This window comes from Rhea americana, unplaced genomic scaffold, assembly GCF_003343005.1.
Source record: "Rhea americana isolate MKP2758 unplaced genomic scaffold, rheAme1 scaffold_31, whole genome shotgun sequence".
Lineage (NCBI taxonomy): Eukaryota > Metazoa > Chordata > Aves > Rheiformes > Rheidae > Rhea > Rhea americana.
Genome location: NW_028186435.1, coordinates 5,184,714 through 5,205,748, shown reverse-complemented (window position 1 = coordinate 5,205,748; position 21,035 = coordinate 5,184,714). Strand labels below are relative to the sequence as shown.

Sequence of the window (21,035 nt, the reverse complement as noted above, 5' to 3'; positions counted from 1 at the left end):
CAGCCGCCATCTTCCGCCGCCTCCCGCCGCGCCGCTGAGACTGCGGCGCGCGGGCAGGGGGCGGGGAAAGGCCGCGCCGCGCCGCCGGGAAGAGACGGAAAAACCCGAGCGCCTTCGGCAAGGGGGGGCGGTGAGGGGTCGAGCCCCCGCCCCCTCCCCGGGAACAGCAGCTTGGCCCCAATGAGCATGCGCGCGGAGACCCTCTGCTCGCAGTGGCGGAAAGGGGCCTCGAGGTGGCGCCGCTGCGCCGGGCCGCGCATGCGTAGAGAGGGTGGTGAAGCCCCGCGGTGCGCGTTGCCCTGACGTTGCCCCACTCCCCGTCACGTGATGGCGGGGGAGTGAGCAGTGGGGGCGGCGGTGGGGCTGCGCGAAATGGGGGAGCAACGCGGCCCGCTTAGGGGCTTGTGGGTTTAGGGGTGCTCTCTTCTTTCCTCTCCTCGCCGAGAGACGTTGTTAAGCAGTATGGGGTGGAAGGGTGGAGGACGGAGAAAGAAGGCATGTTGCCCAAAGAGACCGGTACAGGGGTAAAGGGATTGATAGCTCTTGATAAGTCGGGTATAAATTTATGTGATTCACACATCGATTTAAAGCGGACCAGATACACACCAAGACCTTCTGGTTTGGTGTGTGGAAAGGCAGGGAGCTTGCTGCTACCAGCTCTTGACAAACAAGAGACCTCTGAGGACACAGGAGATTGGGAGCAGATGCCTGCCCCAGCTGGGGTCAGGCAGTGAGCAGAAGACCGTGCGCCCTGGACCGTGCGCCCTGGACCGTGCGCCCTGGCCTTCCCCCTTCCTCTCTGCCTGGATGTGTGCAAGCACCTGGCAGGCTCCAGAATCTCAAAGTAAAAATCACGGGAAATACGTGTTTAGTAGTTTGTTTTTTTTTTTCTTTCTGAATGAGGTGACAGTGTTTATAAACCAGGAGAAGGATTCTTCACAGTTTTAGTTGGAATGAAAATGAACTTACTGAAGGTGTCAGCTGATAAACAGCAGATAAACACTCAATAGAGAGTCACTGCTATGATCCATGAAGATTTATGTTACCACCACAAAGCTGCTGAATTATCCCAGTGGACAGCAGGTTATGTGGAACTTAAAAAAGCTCACAATGAAAAATCCACAAACTGCCCAGAAATAATTATTTTGGCATCTGCAGAATTTTTGCACAAAAGATACACAACAGTCAATTAGAAAATAGTTGTCTGGTATACTCCTGGTGCTAGCACTGATGACCGAGGTGAACTGTGTGTTTTGCACGTGCATGAAAAGCTTGGATTTGGAGGTTACAGTCAGATAAAAGGACCCCATCCTTAGGCTGGAGTTTATGTGCTTAGAAAAGGGCTGTCTATGAAGTGTTGCAAATGCTCATATGGTGCTTCTTTTTCAGACAAAAACTGGCAATTGTTAACGAGTGCCTGCCCAAATACCACAGGAAAGAGTGGGGTCCATTCACTAGTAGTGAGTTCAGCATTCGGGAAAAACATTAATAAACACTAATGCATTATCCCAGCAACCAGGAGCTCCAAGGATGGCTGAGCATTGAATGGATAAGCCAAGAAAGATTTTTAGTAAAACTGCAGTTGACTTATGATCCCAGGATAGCCTTCTTTTTGAAGTGTCTCATTAAAACTTTGCTTTTTCCCCAGAAGTGGAGGAAATATATTATTATATAGAAAGGAAATATTTTCTTAGCTTCAGAGAAATATATTCCATGGAATCAGTCGTTATCATCTAATACAACTAACTGGCAAGAAGTCCAAGCACAAAATAGTGATATCTGTAGCATTTTGCTTACTGAAAAGACAGGTTAAAACCCAGCTGGGATTACTCTGTCTACTCTGAGGCTAAGCTACTGTAAGGAGAATGAGCTAAACAAAAGATGATTAATAGGTGGCTACACGGAGAAACAGCAGACATTTCAAAAAGAGGTAAAAACAGTACTAAATACTGACAGTACTGAGAAGGTACAGAACCATGTCATTTCTCCTCCTACCCCTGCTCCCTCCTGGGCCAGCCAGAAGACTTTGGAGTAGTAAGTGACTGGGAAGAACTGAAAGCAGAGAGGAGCCTGGAACAGATTTGGAGTAGGTCCTGTTGCCCCCGAATGGCCAGTGATTACAGGAATGTTGAAAGGAAATGTGAGATACGCACTTAGCATGGTGAAAGAGAAACTTTACCAAATAGAGTTGGGTATCTGGAGAACATCAGTGACAGTAAACCTCTGGAGCTGGCACACACTCATTTCTTGCCTGCAGAAGTAGGCATAAAGAATCAAGTTTGTTGTGAAATGCATCATAAGTATGTGGTTCAACCATGAAAGAAAAGGAGAGATGTTGAAATGAGACATCCTACCTATGTCTGTGAACTGTAAGAACACAGATCAAAGTAAGTATGGGCTTGAGATAAGGCATGATGTCTGAAGTGACTGTGCAAAAACTGAGTTCTGTGAAACTTGGGTATTATTGGGAATGATAGCCAAGATATTTTGGGAAGATAGCCAACAGATGGAAGGAAAAATGTACCTTCTGTCTCTGTTTTCCACCTCTTACTGGAAAAAAATATATCAGTGCAAGATGCTATAAAAACAATGACATTTGCTGAAGGGAAACTAAGGGGAGTCTTTATGAGATTGTCTATGATTTTGGCTGTGGGAAAGATCTTGAAAACCTTCTTGCTAACATCTGGAATAGACCTCTGAAAGACATTCAGCTATTTTCAGGTGCAGAAAGCCAACCTTGCAAAGAAGTTTGAATAGGGAGATGCAACATAATTTGTCCTAATATAGACTGTAGCTGCTCTCTTCTTGTGAAATTCTGATTTCTCCTGATGTTAGTTAAATGGGAAAAGGATTTTTACTCTTTTGTTCACATCAGCATGTCTGGAAAAACAACTGCCAAGAATGACATGCTGGTTTCATAACTCTTTCTGTCCTCTTGAGGAAGGATTTTTGGCAACACCTATGTCAATACCTGACAACATCTGTTAGGCAGCATGCATGTAGCACATTGTGGTTTTGGTCTCCTCTGAACCTTTGGCATTACAGCAGAATAGGAATGGACTTATGTTAGAGGGGCCCCATTAGATCTTTCATCGTAGGTAGCCCAAAGAGCAAGCTGTGCTTAACAGAATCATCAGGCGTGAAAAAAATTGTTAGTTTCTCATGGACTTGGATATTATATATATATAGATATAAAACTGGTGTGTAAATCCCAGTCTTGCAGTATTGGAAACAGTTTTTAAGAAGCTGTAGGAAGGAGAATGAAATAACGGACTTGATAAAAGAGCCAGAGTGTATGTGCCAGGATAGCAAATTCTTGACCGTGTAGGTAGGGGGATATTAGCCCTTTGGTCACAAGGTCAGTGGGAAGGAGTTTAGCATGACCATCTTATAAGCAAAGAATAGCCAAAAGGTTTTTCAAAACCTTGCTGGGCAGAAGCTCCACATGGTTAGAAAGTCTTTACCACCATTCCAGAAATGAAACGGGAGCCAAATAACCAAGTCTTTATTTGCATGTGTGCAACTTCTTATTCTATTCATTTAATTTTTGTACAGAACTAAAAAATTCTAGGGCCCATCTGATGGTGTGACTAATGGAATCTGTGGTTTCTGTGAAAGGACTTCATCTGGTATTGTTTATTTAATTTTAAGAGGATTCCAAAGGCATTTAGAGTTGATTAGTCACATATACCAAAGCCCAGTTGCGCAAGATGCTCTATGATGTGCCTACCTCTGAGGTACAGATCACTATGTCATATCACATTTGGAATCTTTATTTAACATTTAAATAAAAAGTGAAGGTAATATCAGTTTTATTATGACTATTGTTGAGCGTCATGCTTACCAACACAAGACTCTTGAATGTTTTCAAAGGCTTGTTTTTGCACCAAGGTGCCTCAGGATAAATCTTTGTTTGCATGTACAAATATCTTCATAGCAAAGACAGTTATCTACAGCGTAGGTGGTAAAACTGCACTAGGAGCTGAGAGATAAAGAGTTCCTAAGTGTTGAGCATATGGAGAAGGTAAGCACAGGTTGCTGGCTACACTTACAGTCCTAATTTCTCTCCTTGCCCAGACTGGGGAGACACTGAAGATCAGACTTTCAGGTCTGCAATACCCTGGAAAATGAATTAATTTAATCAGTCATCCAAATCTTTATTTAGGTGTGTCTTGTGTACCCTTCTGTGAAAAACAAGGCATTCAAAATTTTATAAAGTAACATACTGATTCTGTTTCCTTATGTAAGGGAAGAAAATAGTGGCAAGTGAAAACTAAGAGAACACTTCCAAGCTAATTTAGGGTTTTCTGGGCAATTATTGTCTTAAGTTAAGCTATTGTAAAATCTTAAATCCTCCAGGCTTTTTTTCCCCTAATCTTATTTTTAAAGTTTTTCTTTTTATACTTTTCTTCTTAATAGCTGACTGTGTCTGAACAACACGGGGTATCATGACTTTACAACAACAGTGTAAAACTTACTACAAGACTACAAGAACTGAATCATGAAGACAATCTCTGGATTCACAGCAGGAGGAATGGTCTTCCAGACTTAGCACCTGTAGTGAAAGGATATGGCAAGAAAAGGCAGAAGGTAACTGGAGCTCTCAGAGTTCAGTGGCCTCCACAGAGGATAGTAACAGAATACGGAGGTGACATGCTAAAGTCCAGCTGTTATAGCATTTGCTTATTAACTGTTTAGGAAAAATGCTTAAAACTAGCCCTGCAAGTCAGAGCTCAATACATAKCTGAGATTTCAAACATCTACACATATCTGTGGCAGAAAAGCAAGCCTATGCCAGGTATCWGTAACAGTATTCTTTTTGAAGAAATGTTTCAGATACTTGGTCATTATTTGAAACATTCTCTAGTTCACTTAAAATATAAGAACAACAAAGGAGAATATTAGCTATTCTAGCACAAGTAGTGGACTTCAAATCTACAAATTGAACAGAATTTGAACAGGAAGGGAGGCAAAAAAATAAAAAGAAAAAAGACAAGAGAAACAAGAGGAAAAGCCTCAGTGAGGCTTTTTCAATCTTTGTAGGTTCCAAAGTACAGATATTTAATTGTTTTTTGTCTTTATTTGTATTTTTTTTACTGATAAGTAATAGTTTTTACATATTTGGAATAAGACTTCAGCAATAGTGCTTATTCCTGCCTGTAACTATGCTTTTGCACTGACAAGGAAAAAGGATACTTGGAATATGCTGGAGAATGAGTAAGAAARTGGCAGAAGGAAGTGGGTGTAATTCAGGCCACTAGGATGCTTGTCTTCTGGCATTATATCAAACACAGCCACCATACGGAACCCTTTATATCTCTGTCTTCACTACCAGTAGCAACTTTGCATGAATGTCTCTCACCTGTCAGCATTTGTTAGCCTGATCAGTTTTCACGCCCCGTTGCGACTGGCGAGGGATCTTCATGTACCATTCACCCATCAGAATTAGCTGCCAGCTATCCCAGACATACTGATAGGTGGAAGATACCAGATGAGAAATGACAGCCTACTGCTTCAGCAATGAGTAAGGATGAGAGGCAGGGAAAGTGAAGGCTGAGGGTAGGTAAGGGGAATGAGGGTGTGAACACAGGGGCAAAATCAGTTGAAGCCATGCTTCCCTGATTTTCTTTTCCGATTTGCTTTCCTCCATCCCCATATTTGTTCTGGTTCTGCACCACTGCAGTCAAAASGAATTTTGCAATTTCAATGAGGGCAGGATTGAGCCTTTGTCCAGGTCTTGTTTTCCATCCATTTCATTTTTATTTCTTCCCTTTCAGCATTTCCATTGTTTTGTCTATCAATCCGCAGTTCAACAAAGATGAGAAAGAAAATACCACACTCTTATTTAATTCTGGTGGGATTCTCCAATTACTCCCCATCTTTCTAAGGCATAACAGAGATAATGTGAATTGACCTTAAGTCATGTCCATGTCTTTTCAGTGTTAAGAAAAACATGTATTCTGAGCAGGAGGATCGACTGCAATACTTCATGACATAGAAACTGGGGAGTGACACTGGGCATTCGGAGTTAATCCCTGAAGTCCTGCTGGTAGGGCACAGTGTTCCATTGACCTCGTTTCTTCCACTGAAGGCGGGGAGAAATGTCATGATGCCTGCCAAGAATATCCATCTTGTCAGCAAGGTCCTCAGCAAATATCTTGCTGTGCCTGACTGGTACGCACTGTCACCAGCACATCTAACTTCATTTTGTGTCACAAGAGCCAGAAAAAAGGAGGAGGTGGCAGCAGTGAGAGGCTGGAAAATAAAGCAATGTTTTATTCTTTCAATATTGAAAGTGTCAAAAGAAAAACAGAGTGTTTGACTTTGCAGTACCCAAAGTCTACAAGATGCTTATATTGAAGCTTTTTAAGAGCTTTTTAACTCAAGCCAGATTTTGTAAGATTGACCAAAATTTAAGTTTTCTTTGTGTTTCCTAATTTTTGTCCAATAAAATCTACAATAAAACCAAAACTTGTTTTCAACCAAGAACCCCTGACAGCATTGTCCAGTCTGGGAGAAAGACATAAAATGAACAAATACCATATAATGACATCAATGGATATCTTTAAGGCTAATAATCCAATTTATTATTTTTAAACTAGGAAGAAGCACAGAGAAATCCTAGCACCAAGTAACTGATAAATCTTCCAGTGATATTGATGAAGACAGGATAGATAGTTATTCATTTTTTAGGACAATACTTAGCAGAAAGGAGGCAGACCTGGCTATTATAAAGAGGATAAATATTTCATATTGGAGARAGAAGATAAAATATGACTTTATATACATAAATTAATGTTCCAGTTTGCACACAAATTTACCTTTTTCACTGAAAAAAAATATGAACCTTTAGAGAGGATGGAGGGAGGCAAGTGCCCTGCTCATAACTGTATACTTGTAATCAAATTTCTGTCTCGTATACATCAGTGGGCTTTGGGGATAACCCCACTGAAGAAGTACTTTGAATTTACAACAGATTACATGAGAGCGGGATTTTACCCAATGTTCTCATCTAGGTTTTCAAACTGATTTTCCACTTCCTTTTGCTCCAAATTCAAGCTGGATGTTAGTCAATCTGGATGTTTGCCACCTCTGCCTTATCAGAAATTCATTTTGACTGTGTCTGTACAACTGCTGGAGGTAAGAAAATTATCATCTGTGGCCAAAATACTTATGACAACACTCTGGCCCTAGAAAGGGTCTRTGATGACAGATGCTGTTTTGATACTCCAAAAGAAAAGAAGAAGTTTTAATTGTCAATATTAGGAATAGATGCAGAATACATGCACCAAAACTTTACCCCGTCTGAGTGCTGCTTCTCAAAACTACATATGGTGGCTGACAGCTGTGTATTTAGATTCCTGTGTAGTATATTGCTTTTAACAGGCACTACTGTTTAAAACTATCCCAGCTCTGAACAGACTTGGCCTATTGACTTTTTCAGTGGTGAATAGACTAAACCTGTTCTTATAGCCTAATTTACATATATTTTGAATGATCTGTTTTCCTTTACCTAGGTGAGGTCCTAACCTGTTCCCYACCTCTGCCTCCATACCTGATCTGGATAAGCAAGAGTAGATTGTGCTCTGGGAATCGAAGGCGAACAATTACACTGAATGTCTCCAAGGCAGATTGAGTCATGTCTCTCCAGCAAGCTGAAATGTGCCTTGCTGTTAGGGAAAATAATATCAAATGTAATTCATCTGATCAGATCAGACATTTCGTCTCTGCCTCTGACACAATATTGTAATAGAGTCTTTTAGAAACTAAAGTGCTATATGCAGCACAGTGAATACGGCTAACCTATGGGTGAAAGTAGCTGTTTAATTTTAGCTACATTTAACTACATTAACATTCTGCAGAGGAAAATCCCTTTGCTCAACTCAAGAACAGAAGGCAGGGAGCTTTATTCCCTATCTCCTGTCACTTAATAGGAAGAAACAGTTTCAAGTTATTGGAGGAACTTTAATGGTCATTGCCACCTAGAGATGAAAAGTCATATTAAGAGAAATAAATTAGGTTAGAAGCAAACTAGTGCACCTATAGCCAGAAAACTGATGTGAAGCAAAAAAGGAAACAAAAGTAGAAAAACTTATCTTTATAAAATAAAATTATAACACGTTTACTGATGCAGTAGTTTTAAACTGCTGTCAGTGGAGATGCACAGGTTTTTTAGCTCAGATGCATTTTCCTGCACTGTGGCAGTTTGACTGGAACTTTTACTGACTCCAAAGTGAACTCTTCTGTCATTTCAAGAGGAATTTGGTTTATGGCAGGGAACTTAACCTCCCTGTAATCTTAACCTCAGAACCAGATAGTTGTTCTGTCTTATTGTAACAGCTATTCATGAACTATAGGGCTCACATTCCTTAGCTGTCAGGGAAAGACATGATATACCGATTGGTTTCTTTATATTTGTGTTGCTATYGATGACAATTAACTGTATGACATCCCTTTTTGACCACAGGGGATCCCACCCCCCAAGACTTAATTAATTTATAGCGGGGAAAGTAAATCTGTGAGTATTCAGACTGGATTCACAAGAAAGTGAAACCACGACAAAAGCATACATGGTTTGGGCTGTATCACTTCACTTCTTTCCTATGTGACAGAAGAGGTACTGATGACATTGTGGAAAGCACTGGTGAGAGTTCACCTGCTACAGGATTTATGAGAGCATCTAGGAAAGAGGAGTTCAAACTGGAACAGACCCAGAAAAGTGTTACTGGGAGGACTGGGAAGCAACAAATCTTATCAAGCAGAGCCAACTAGCAGAGTTTGGTTTCTTTAGTCTAGCAAAATGAAGACTGAGAGGGGGATATSGTTGTTTATGCTTCCTTTCAGGCTAGTCAAAAAGCAGGGTACTACTTAAGCTAAAGAAAAACTTCAGCACAAGAACAAAAGGATATAAGCTACCTGGGAACACATTTGGCTTGGAAATTGGATGACTTCTAGCTCCCAGAGGAATGAATCACCTCTTAATCAGAACAGCAAGCAATAAACCTAGTTAGTTTTACGAAACAGTTTGATACTATTAGAAAAGGTGAGGTGCCTGTGATATAGCAGGGAACATGTTCTGCTGACCCCACTGGACATATGCCAGACACCTTCCTGTGCCCACTTAAAATGTGACAGTGATGAGAACAGTTGATGGTAGTAGAAAGGGAAAGGAAAAGAAARAGAAGATTTGTACTTATAACAAAACAAGATCATAGGGCACCAAAGGAAATATAGTGATACTGCCTACCTATTGTTAACACAATAAATAACTTTTGAAAATGGATTGATGTAAGAAAATTAGTTTAAAAGACATGCATTTTAACCATATTAATTTTCTTTTCTTTCCACTTTATATATATAATAGAAATTAGACATTCATCCTGAGAAAAAAACCTAACTGCCACAGCTAGTTTCTAACATTATTTACAATTTAAATCAGTAGGCAGGCCCAGGGAATTGAAGAAAAGGACAACCCTTCCATTATTCCCCCTATCCGAGAAAGCTCTCGCCCCTCTTCATCATTATTGTAAGGAATGTCTGGTATGCAAGTATAACTCAAGCAGATCCCTGCGGTTCTATTGTGACTGAATTCTGCATCGAGACTAAGGACACTTGTGATCAGGAAGCCAGTTTATGAACACTGTCCAGAGCATTACAGTAAGTATTATGCACTTGCTATGTGCAAATTTACAGTTCACCACAGAGCTGATCAAGACTGGTAGAAATACTGAGTCTGTGGTCGCAAAGTCTCCTCGGTTAGTGCATGCAGTCTGTCTAGGCATGAGCAACACTCAGGTTCTGTTTCCAGAGACATGACTTCTGCACAGTGGGGATGGATAGGAAAGCTGTAAACACAGTTTGATATGGGGCAGCAGTCTCTTAAAACAGAACTGCACAATTTTTATTAGCTTCAGTCACAGTCTCCCTGTTGATTTCCCTTCTGCTTTCAGAGAGAAGCGTGACTGTGGTGGCTGCCCTTTGCGACACTTGGAACCTGGGCTCTGCCACTCTTGGCAGCCCACGGGAGGAGGGTGGGCAGGGAGCAGGGACTCCACCAAGCTTGCTTACTAAGTAAGCTGAGCTAGTAAGCATGCTCGCCAAGCCAAAATTTGACCTTATGCAATTACTTCTGAGTGATGCCTGAAATATGTGCTCTAGCAAAATGTGTGTATCATYCCAAAGTATGGAGGATAAAAGAAACTATTGCTCTTCCTTCTTAGAAGAGACTAGAAAGAAGAACAGTAAACATCTGGAGGTCTGCATCTAAGGAAACTAMGTGAGTCAAAGCCTTGAGAGAGAAGGTAGAATTGCCTTTGTAAAAACATGAGGAAGTTAGTTCAGTACAGATATTGATCTGCTCTAATGTCTATTGAAGTCAACAGGAAGATTCCCATTAAGTTTGGCAAGTTTCATCATTTCCTGTATAAGGTGAAAACAAGAACTGAAGGTGCTAATTAAAGTGCATAACAAGACTCAAGACCTTTTATTTAAAAACCAAAACACCCAATCACACCACCACACACACTGTTCTCTCTAGCCTGAAGAAAATATTTCAAATGCAATCACCTAATAATCAACTGAAAAGTAATCAGCAACAGATCACATACTTCTTTTTAGCTTGAAGATTGTCATACTGCCACCATTGGGAGAACTTTATTGTCATTTCACTTCACATCTCATCCTCTTTAATTCACAGCTAATAGATTGGCAAAAAAGTTTGCTCTTTACAGGAAAAAAAAGTAGAGAAAAAGACTGCCTGTGTAGGCTTCCAGGCTCCTAGAATTGAGTCTACACCAGCATTTGACAGTGAAACTCAGAGGAGTCATCTTCAAAATCAGCATAGGAAGGCTCAGATCATTGGGACCAATTTGCTGTTATTGCAGACAACTATAAAAATGCMAGTGACTTGCTACCTAATTTAGATTTTCCCTACATAATCACTACTATAAATGGAGCTGCACAGGGTGATCTAGGGTAGAAAGGTTCCTAAAACTGTTATTCTGCACAGTTTCAATTCTACAGTCCTTCACCCCCTTTTCTTTTTTAATAAAACTTGCATGCCTTTCTCTAAAACACATTCCCTGAGTGGGCATAAATGCTTTCCCACCATTCATATTGTGATCTGAGGTTCCTTCCCTCCCTTTAATCTGACAGTAAAGATGAAAGACTATTTTAGAAAAGAAACACAGCAAAACCAAAACATGGGCTGAAGCTCTGAAGTTAATACTTCTTCTGAAATCAAAGTGGTGTGAACACATACATACACAGACAGACAGTCAAACACACGCACACACACATACACACAATTTGACTAAACAATGGCTAATGAGAAATATAGTTCTGAAAAACACTTTAAGGGACTAAACACAAATCAAGAAGAATGGTCACTGCAACAGTCAAAACCAGGAATAACAGTATGAGTTTAAGAAATAAAAAAATTAGGGTTATTGTCAAGAAAAAGACTTAAGATTCAAGTTCAACACACGTGAAAGGGAGAAAGTCCATTGCTAGATATAAATGTTTGAAAATAATTTGGTCAAATTGATCTTATTTCTCTGACAAAACAGATACAAGAAAGGAATATTTTTTCTGCCTTCAAGGTACATTTTTTCTAAACGGTTATTTTTTTTTATCTCAGTAATGCTGATGTGATAGAAACAGGAGAAAATCTTATCAGTTGCATTTTAATGATAATACCATCCATAAACAGCTTTATGAACATCACAAAATAACTTATCTTACATAGGATCCCAAGGTCTAATCCTGGGCTTTGGGCGACCTCAATTTTGCAGGAAAAGAGCAGTTTGGTTATCATCCGTTCTTTAAAGGTCTGTATTGCTCARTCTGAACTGAAAAGAAAGAAGTTAACTACCGCACAACCTTAGGAATCCTTTCATGTAGTCTTCTTGGGGACTAGAACCTACAGTGTCTTCTTTGYCACTATGAAAACTTCATTCCCTAACTATCCATACTTGTTGGCTAAGAGCAATTACGTCCTCTTCAGGATCTGCAAGAGCAGTTCACATTTAAGTCTTCCACTGATGACAGCTTAGAGTGAGTCTTGTCACAGATTGCTGGTTCCTGAGCAACTGCACGTCCCCAGAGGGAGGTGTTGTACTGATTCGCTTCAGTCAGTCGGACTGTTAGGAAGCGTACAAGTATTCAGAACGCTACAAAAACAGGAAAAAACTAAAGCATTACATGAAATCTGTTTGGCAAAAGATTTCCGGTGTTGAAAGAAAGTAATWGTTAGATACAGTATTTTATAAACATGCACAGGACTTTTGGCGTGTAAAAAAAAACAAACCAGCATYCCCAGTTGTCATAACAAGGTCTTCTTCTCCAGGGCAAATCTCTGTGCTAGCCTGAATCTCCCTGTCTTCAAGCCCAGTCCTGCAGGGTTTATTTTTGTGGTCAATTCCATTTGCAGTATTCATGACTGCACAGATAAACTATTTATGAAGGACCAAGCCTCAACTCAAACGAGTCACTGTAAGGAACAGTAAGAATAGAAACAGAACATACATACTTGAAATACTTTAGGCTCCATAATATCATACTATAAAGTTAAATTGATGTAGAATTTGAATTGGAAATTGAAAATTGTTGTAGACTCATAGAAGGGCCCTACTTCCTACCTAATTAAGCACTATGACACAGTCATATCCTTTTCATATGAAGACTGTTTTATACCTTTAATATTTAATCTGTCAAATATTTTTCAGTAGTTCACTTACAGAGCTATCTCTAATAAGACCATCTCACTTCTCAGATTACCTTCTTGGACTGTGTTAGTAAAGAAAACACCTTTATATCTTACTTTTAATAGAAGTCACTATTTATTAAATACTGGTTAATAGTGGTTACATTCCATTGTCCATATTATTCAGGAAATCATGCTGAATAAGCATAATAGTTTAATGTGGTTTTTCATCTTTTGACTATTCATATTTGGAACAAATGACAGTAAATAGATTACCTCCTGAGATTATGTAGGTGTTACAGTTCTTTCAAGATCATCTTTTCTGTGCTACAAACTTTTAAGACAAGTTTTGAGGGGCATTTAAAAAAATATTTTTACAGTTTCCTCAGAATAAGCTGTTTAATTTTCCAAGCTGCAGTTTTATCTCCCTAATCCTATATCCTGTTTAAAATTGCTTACCTTTTACTAATGACAAAGCATATAACTATATTTAGACTACATACTTAAAAGTGCTTTACAGAATCTTCTGACTAGCCATGCTGTCATGATTTAAAAAACAATATATTCAATGAAAACAAGTTTCGTTCCCACCTCAACATACCGTCCCATTTAGTACTCACCTAATAATTGAGGCCTTTTGAAAAAATATATACACATTTATTCATTTATAGGGAGCATACTTCCATGAAATGCTTAGTTTGCTCCAAATGTTTAGTTCCCGTGCATTTGTCCTACAGATATAGAGTTGAAAGTGATTGATATTCTCCTAAGTATTACCATCTGAAAAGCGCCTGTGGCTGTAAAATGCATTTAAAAGTAGGTTATTCCCCTGCCAGAGTTCAATGCTAATCGAGAGGCAAGCACCCTTCCCTTATCTTCTTGCCCATTTTCCAGACCAAAATGCTTCATGTCTTAAGAATGCATGCCCTTTACTGGGACTGTGGGTGTGCTCTGTGCTCTGATTTCGTGGGAGTTCCCCTTCTATTTAAGCCACAGATACCCTTCTTCCCCCTCCCTCTTTTCAGAATCAATCTCTTCTCTTCCTTTCCATCCTCAAAATGAAATGAGCAACTTGATCACTGCAGTGGGACAGTACACCTCCTCAGAGAGAGTTTCTAAACTCTGTAACTACACAGCTTTGTGGAGTATGCTGGAAGCAATTATCTAGGAATACACTGTGAAATTCATGATAGATTTTCATGATTTATAGGGAACACCCAAACGAATTAATAATAACAGGATCGTCAGTAAAATGTCAAAACTCCTTACGAAATCAAGAAGGCAAATTCTAGACTAAAGGATAATTAAACACAGATTCTGCTTTGTTAAGGCACTAACTTTGTAATGGGAAGTCTGAGTTCTAGTCTCAAATCTGCTAAAGGCTTCCCTTGATCTGCAGCTCTCATGTGTGCAACTGCAGAGCCAGAACATTTATATTATATTGGAAGGCCGAGTTCAAAAAAACCTGTAAACCTCTTGGAAAGCAGTGGACCAAAGAAGCATCATCTGCTTACCGGAAAGCTCTTCTATATTAGCTCTGAAGCTATCCAGGAAAATCACACAGAGGTTATACTAAGGAAGCATTCTAGAGAATATCTGTATATTTATGTAATACAGTATCAAACTTAAACATATTACTGGCACATTTAGTTTATCTAGTGAAGTTTAAAATGTAAGTGTAATGTAAAATATAAGTGGTGGCATGGTCAATACCCACTTTGATGGAGAGCTGTGACATACTCCATCTGACTGACATCAAGCCCATATCAGTATATGGCAGAGGGGGGGAAAAAAAGAGTTGATGCTCTTTGGATTAACATATTGCAAGTTTAAAGATTTACACTTGTGCAATTGTCTGCTTGGGAGTTTCATATGCAATTAAGGGTCAAAATACCCTACGCAAGCATTAGCATAATGGGTTTGCTGAAGAACAGTCAGGAAAAATGTGAATGTCCTCAGCTCATCTTCAATGAGATGGAGATGGCTGGGGCACCACAGAGCAAGCAGACCAATACCTTATTTCAGGTCTGCTGGACMTGCTCCCCTTTACAATCAGTGGCTATTTACATGACATTCAATTCTTGAATTCTTCTTGAAATACTRAACTCTGCATGTATCTATACAATGTGAATCTCTGTTTTGTTTTCAGAGCTTCATTCGTGTCTTTATRTTGGTTCTGCAGGCTTCACAAATTTAAAACACGTAGGCAGGGTCACAAAAAAGCCCCTCGCATTGCTGGCGGCTATGCATTCAACCTGGAAGATCTTCTGTTCAGATGGAAGTGCTTTTGGGCACAACTGGTCAAACCAAGAGAACCCCTTGGATCAGTTGTCAGGTCTGGAGATGAACAGGGTTCACCAGGATACTGCACAATAAATAAATAAATAAATAAATAAAGATGATACTGAAAATAAAGTTGCAAAGGTTTTAGGAATTCAAGAGCAAAGCCGGTATTTTCATTTTAACTGACATGTGATCTCTGGAGAATTCAAGTATAAGTGGGCCTTGCCAATGACAGCGACAAATAAATAAATAAATAAAGATGATACTGAAAATAAAGTTGCAAAGGTTTTAGGAATTCAAGAGCAAAGCCGGTATTTTCATTTTAACTGACATGTGATCTCTGGAGAATTCAAGTATAAGTGGGCCTTGCCAATGACAGCGACAGAGGGACACCTGCCTCACAGGTCTCATCACTACTGAGCATCAAGAATCCAGAGCAAAGTTTCCACTTCTGGGGTTCCAGTCCAAACTCCCTGCTCTGCAGAAGCTAGTCAGACTGCTTAAGCAAGGATGTGCTTTTTTCCTTCTTGACAATCATCTAATTCTAGCCTTACCCCAGTTTTAGGGGAGCTGGACAGCACTTTGATATAGCCATAGAGGGATCAGACAAGGTATACCTTCTGGAAGCTTCTCTTAAAAAAAGAGGATTGAGGCTGCACAGATCCAGCAGGCTTGGAAGCATGCAGATTCAGAAGTAAAGCCCAGGTACCACACCAGCTACTGCCTATCCACTAGAAAAACTCCATCACATTTGAAACACAATGCCTCTAAGAGAACACTATGCTCTGTGCTCCTTTTAATCACTGTTTTAAATCCATTTATTTAAATGCTTTATTTGCTTGATATACAGAATAAGCAATGTTAGACAGAACCTCATTCAAAAATGTATTGGGTTTCAATTCTGATATCTTTAATTTTGATATCTTTGAGAAAATACTATTTTTTTTCTTGCATAATTCTTCATCTGCCATAATTCTGTCTTCTTTGATGCACTTGAAACAATCTTTCCCAGAAGAATCATGGTTGTTGGTGCTGTCTGTATAGCTGCCCAAACAGGGTGCATCCCCATTTCCTACAGAAACCGCCTTGCTGGGTCCAAAATGTAGCAGTAGTGTACCTACACAGAAAGAATGTTTTCATATCTTTCTCTTCAACTTCTTTTTTTTCCTCTGTCACATGAGGGAGAGTTGCTTTACATCACTGTCAACCTTTCCAAGATGGAAAGATTTCCTGTATTTAAGACCATCACTTAGATGGACCCTGCTCTGTAGAACTCTTAGTAGTTTAGGGGCTGGACATTACAGGAGGTCTCTTCGTTTGAAATAAGTGTATCTTAAAAATGCTGTGGTGGTGTTATGACACACTTCATGAAAACATAAACATTAAGCTGACGTGCACAGCAACAATTGCTCGCTAAAGGGAACCGGCAGCCAGTGGCCAAAATAAATTACACCTTTTGCTGTATCTTTTCTTCAAAAGATAATTTTAGATAAAGAATAACAAAAAATAGTTATGTTATAGGACACAATTCAGATTCACATTTCTGAAATTCCTCCGAGCTCTTTATTGCTAGATACTGTAAAACTACCCTGGTATATTTTCATGCAGCAATAGCAATCTGAGATCGGACCTTAAAAATAAATCAAATATAAACTTATAGCAGAGGCTGAAGAGTTGACATTAGGGGAACACTCTCCATGATATTTGTTTGTTTTTAATGCAAATTGATAAAGTATGTGGTACAGAGGATTATTCAAAGTTTAGTTTAGGTTCTTTACTTTTTTTTTTCCCATTGGGGGTTAGGTTTAGCTCTGCTGGTTAGAGCGTGGTGCTGCTAATGTCAAGGTTGTGGGTTCARTCCCCTTACGGGGTACGCGGAGGGTTGGACTAGATGATCTCCAGAGGTCCCTTCCAACCTTACCATTCTATGATTCTATAAATAAAAGCAATGGTAATTATAACAGAAGTGCATAGAGACAGTCCCACATTATACAGTCTAGATGGAAACCTGAGCTCTCTTTTCTGAGGGTAWGGACCTATCTAGCTACCCCTGTTCTGAACATGCCCAGCAAGACCCCAGAAGTATCACTGATCTAATTATATAAAATATTATCAAGTATTGGTTCCTCACCCTTTGCCAACCCTCTCTCAGATCCAAGGTTTTATTTTGTTGAAATCTGTGACTAAATTCTGACTGACTTCTAATTGAACAGGAGCAGTATTTGTCCCTTATGCCCCTGAAAAACAGAWGGTATAATGGTATCACCCTGAAGGCAACGTACCTAAAATAGCTATAGTGGAGATGTGCATATAGCATAAAGAGAGAGGCAAGAGTTAGGAAAAAAGTCAAAGCTTTTTGGTTTGTTATTCACACACTAGTAGATCCCTATCTCCTCCTTACGTCATAAATTTTCCTGCATGAAAAAAGAAAGATTTCAGGTTTACTGCTGCGTTTTCTCTTTAGAGTTGTGCAGCAACAAAGAAGTGCTTTATATAGTTCTGTATGGCTTTTCAATGTAGACACCCAAATCAAATGAATTAAGACAGTTCAATGTCTTCCTTGATGCAGTGAGCTTTACAGCAAAAGGAAAACAGCTGCATCATTCACAGAAAAAGCGTATGTCTGCCTGCACTACAGAAAGCACAGATTGCTGGAGATGGCACAGCGCAGACTATGTGGTACAAAGGCACATTTATTCTGCTTACAAACCCAAACCTCAAGTGATTTCTAATCATATACCAAAGGAGATAGGAGCAGAATAAGCAACAATGAGAAGTGCTGTGGATTTTAAAACAGCATGAATCAAATATTTGAAAATCAGCATTTCAGCTGCTGTAGAATTGCCAATATGGCAGTAAGCACTAGAAGCTTGCCGATCCATGAGATCAGGAACAAAAGCAAGGTCCTGCTCTCCGTTACCCTAGTGCACAGGAAAGTTTAAGGAGACAAAAGCTCATGGCCTAAAGTTCAGAGGAAGCATCCAGGTCCCACAATTGCTATTGCTATAAACTCTCAATTTCGTATGAATAAAGCATCTATGGTATTACATGCATTTAGAAGCACAGCAGATCCTCAAAGGAAGTGTAAATCCAGTTGTTTTTATATCCTTCAAAGACAGATGTCTTCTTGGCATCTAGAMAGGAATATATAATCCAGGTGAGGCTGCTTCTCTTAGTTTCCTTCCCAACCCCTCACGAGGTATTCTACTCAGAGCAGTACAACCCATGTTGCAGAATGTTCAAGAAGTATTTCTGATCCCATCAAAGGCACTTACTGTGTGGCTTGGCAGTACACAACATTAGAAAACAGCATATGCGCAGGTCCATATATTTTGCAACAGCAACAGATCATCCTACAACAACTTTAGGGGGATATCAAAAAAAAAGTAGATATGGCAATTAGAATAGAGAAATTGGATGGTAACAGAGAAACTCATGATAATAAAAATAAGGAGTTTTCACTAAACTGTTTAGTGTAAGAGTAAACAAATTCCACTTTATTGGCACATCACCATTGAGTGAACCTTTACAAATAGCTGCATTTAATGGTTAGGTTGTTTTGGTTTTACATATATCAACATAAGATAAATTAATACGTTGTCTGAATTAGAGGGCTAAAAATGCTCCAGTTTAAAATAAGAACCTGGTGGATCACCAGTGTGACAGTAAGTGTAGTTATTATCTGCCTTGAAGTAAGACCAAAAGCCAGATTAAAAATTAACTGATAGAAAGACCACCCACTGATTTCAAGTTAAGTGGCTTTCAGAAAACATCTCATTCATAATTTCTGTGAATAAATAAGTGACCATAAAAGTTGCGTGCAACTTTAACCTACTGTCTCTATCTCACAAAGCATTCATATCTATATCAAACTTCCTTTTAGTGCTGAACAACCTAACTAATTATATTAGCAGCAGATAAATGCCTAAGCATGCAGCAGTGACTTCCTAATAGGGAGTGCTAAAAACGTAATTCAAGTATACTTTAACTTCCACTGTTCAATAAGGCAACATAGCTTATGTCTACAGTAAAATTCTTTTCAAGAAAATATAAACTGATCTAAATCTGCTTGGAAAAGAATAGGCTCATGTCTCTCTTTCCCTTCTACTGCTCATCAACACTCCAGTTTTCAACTGGATCTTGAAGTTTCGGACACAATTATCATTATTAATGATAAGACAGATGCAGACAGTACYGGAAATCTTGCAAGGATACCTGTGTTAGCAAGATGACCAACTCACTTTTGTATACACAGAAGTGTTTGAGGTCTAAACACCTTTAAGCTTTTAGAGAAAGCATGCCAGCTCATGCTGRTATCTCTGCATTTCAGATTATCTCTGCATGCAGAGACAGACTTACACCTTACAGAAGAAGTGCAAGTGCGTCAGTACAACTCTAACACAGGTAGCAGTAAACTAGTACAGAGAATATTCATCTATCATGGTATTTTCAAATCTTTAGACTGTGTCTTTTTCGCATGTTTTAAGACTCTACTCTTCATATTTAACTTATAGCCCATGAAAACTGCCACAGGGRATTTTTTTTTCCCCTTCAAGTGTAACGATGGCAATGCACCTTCCAAACATTGCCTCATTGACATGTTTCATGGTACCCAATAGTAATTTCCCTACTACAGAAAAAAAAAAAAAGCACCAATTCATTTCATGTAACCTCACTGATCATCGATAGCTCCTCCATCACAAGTGACCTTAGCTGGATTCTAAATGACCTTTAACTGAAGAATCTATTTCTCCTGTCAGTCTATCAAGCCAGTCTTCTTTCTCCTATAGGAATCTTGGAAATAGAAATCACTCTGTCACTCTCATGACTGTCTCTCTGCTTAAGAATAATGAAAACTAAATGCTAGTAAACAAAAGCTGCACCATTTTGTCTCTCTCTCTCTCTCTGTTGCAGGCCTTTGATTACTCCATTCCAAATGTTATTTCTATTTGCCWAAGTGACGTAAAATTTTTGGTAGTCAAGGTGTAAAATAACTTTCAGATGCCAAGTTACTTGTTTTGTTTATTCATTGTTGAGCGTCACCTGCAATGGTCAAGTTTTCTCACGCAGAYAGGCAAGAGCTTTGATGCAGGGTGGTCAAGGAGGACAATTTCACTCAAAGGCCAGAAAATTCCTCCCACTTACGTGTCTACTAGAATTATAACTTGTCTTGCTTCATGGCCCAAAACAGAATGAATCTATAGTAGTAAAAATCTAAGCGCATTCAGGTAGAGCCATATATTTTTACTGAATGATCACCACCGTCTAGAACAACGAGGGAATTATTTGCCATGTAAGTCAGTCCTACAGGATATGAAAGCCCATGGCTGATTATAGGCTTATAAACAGGAAACTCCTCAGGTTTCCCTAAACATAACACAGCCTGGTTATAGACATCCGTTACTATAATATGATCCTCTTTGTCAAAGGCCACAGCCGTAGCATATATTTTGGAGGGGAAAATGAGGCTGAGCCCAAAGCTATCCATCTGGCCGATGAGTTTCATGTCTGCACTGAATATCTTCATGCGGGTGCTGCTGTTGTTTGGTCCTTTGGCTTTCAGATGCTCTATCACCGCAATAACGCCAGAGGCCGGAGAGACAGCGATGCCCCTCGGGCTGGTTAATTTGGACTGGATCACCTGCGCCTTCTGTAGCTTCCCCTTTGCGAAGTCAGCCGTCAAGCGGTAAAGGGCTCCGGCCTCCGAATCGGTCACGAGGACTTCGTTCTCCCGGGTGACGTCCAAGCCCCAGGGCAGAGAGAAGCCTTCTCGGAGSGCCAGTGTCCCTCGCCCATCAAAATCAAAGGCCTTCACGGAGCGGTCCCCGCCGTCGGTGACCACCACGTGCCCGTCCAGGGTCACGGCCACGTCCAGCGGGTACTTGAGGTCGTTGCCCGCCTCGCCCCGCTCCCCGAACTGCTGCACGCAGGCGCCGCTCGCCCCGAACACCTTGATGCGCTTCCTGCCGTCGTGCGCCACGGCCAGGCGGCCGGAGCGCGGGCACGCCGCCACGCCCGTGGGGTTCACCAGCGCCCCCCAGCCGCCCAG

The 21,035-nt window shown here is 40.1% G+C and overlaps 1 protein-coding gene across 1 annotated transcript; it reads right to left on the bottom strand.

Moving 5' to 3' along the window:
* Positions 1 to 17,843: 17,843 nt before the first annotated feature.
* On the bottom strand, positions 17,844 to 21,035 carry NHLRC1 (NHL repeat containing E3 ubiquitin protein ligase 1; the record flags this gene model as incomplete). Its single annotated transcript, XM_085310095.1, has 1 exon — positions 17,844 to 21,035. A coding segment is annotated over one exon (825 nt), but the record flags the coding sequence as incomplete, so codon positions are not given.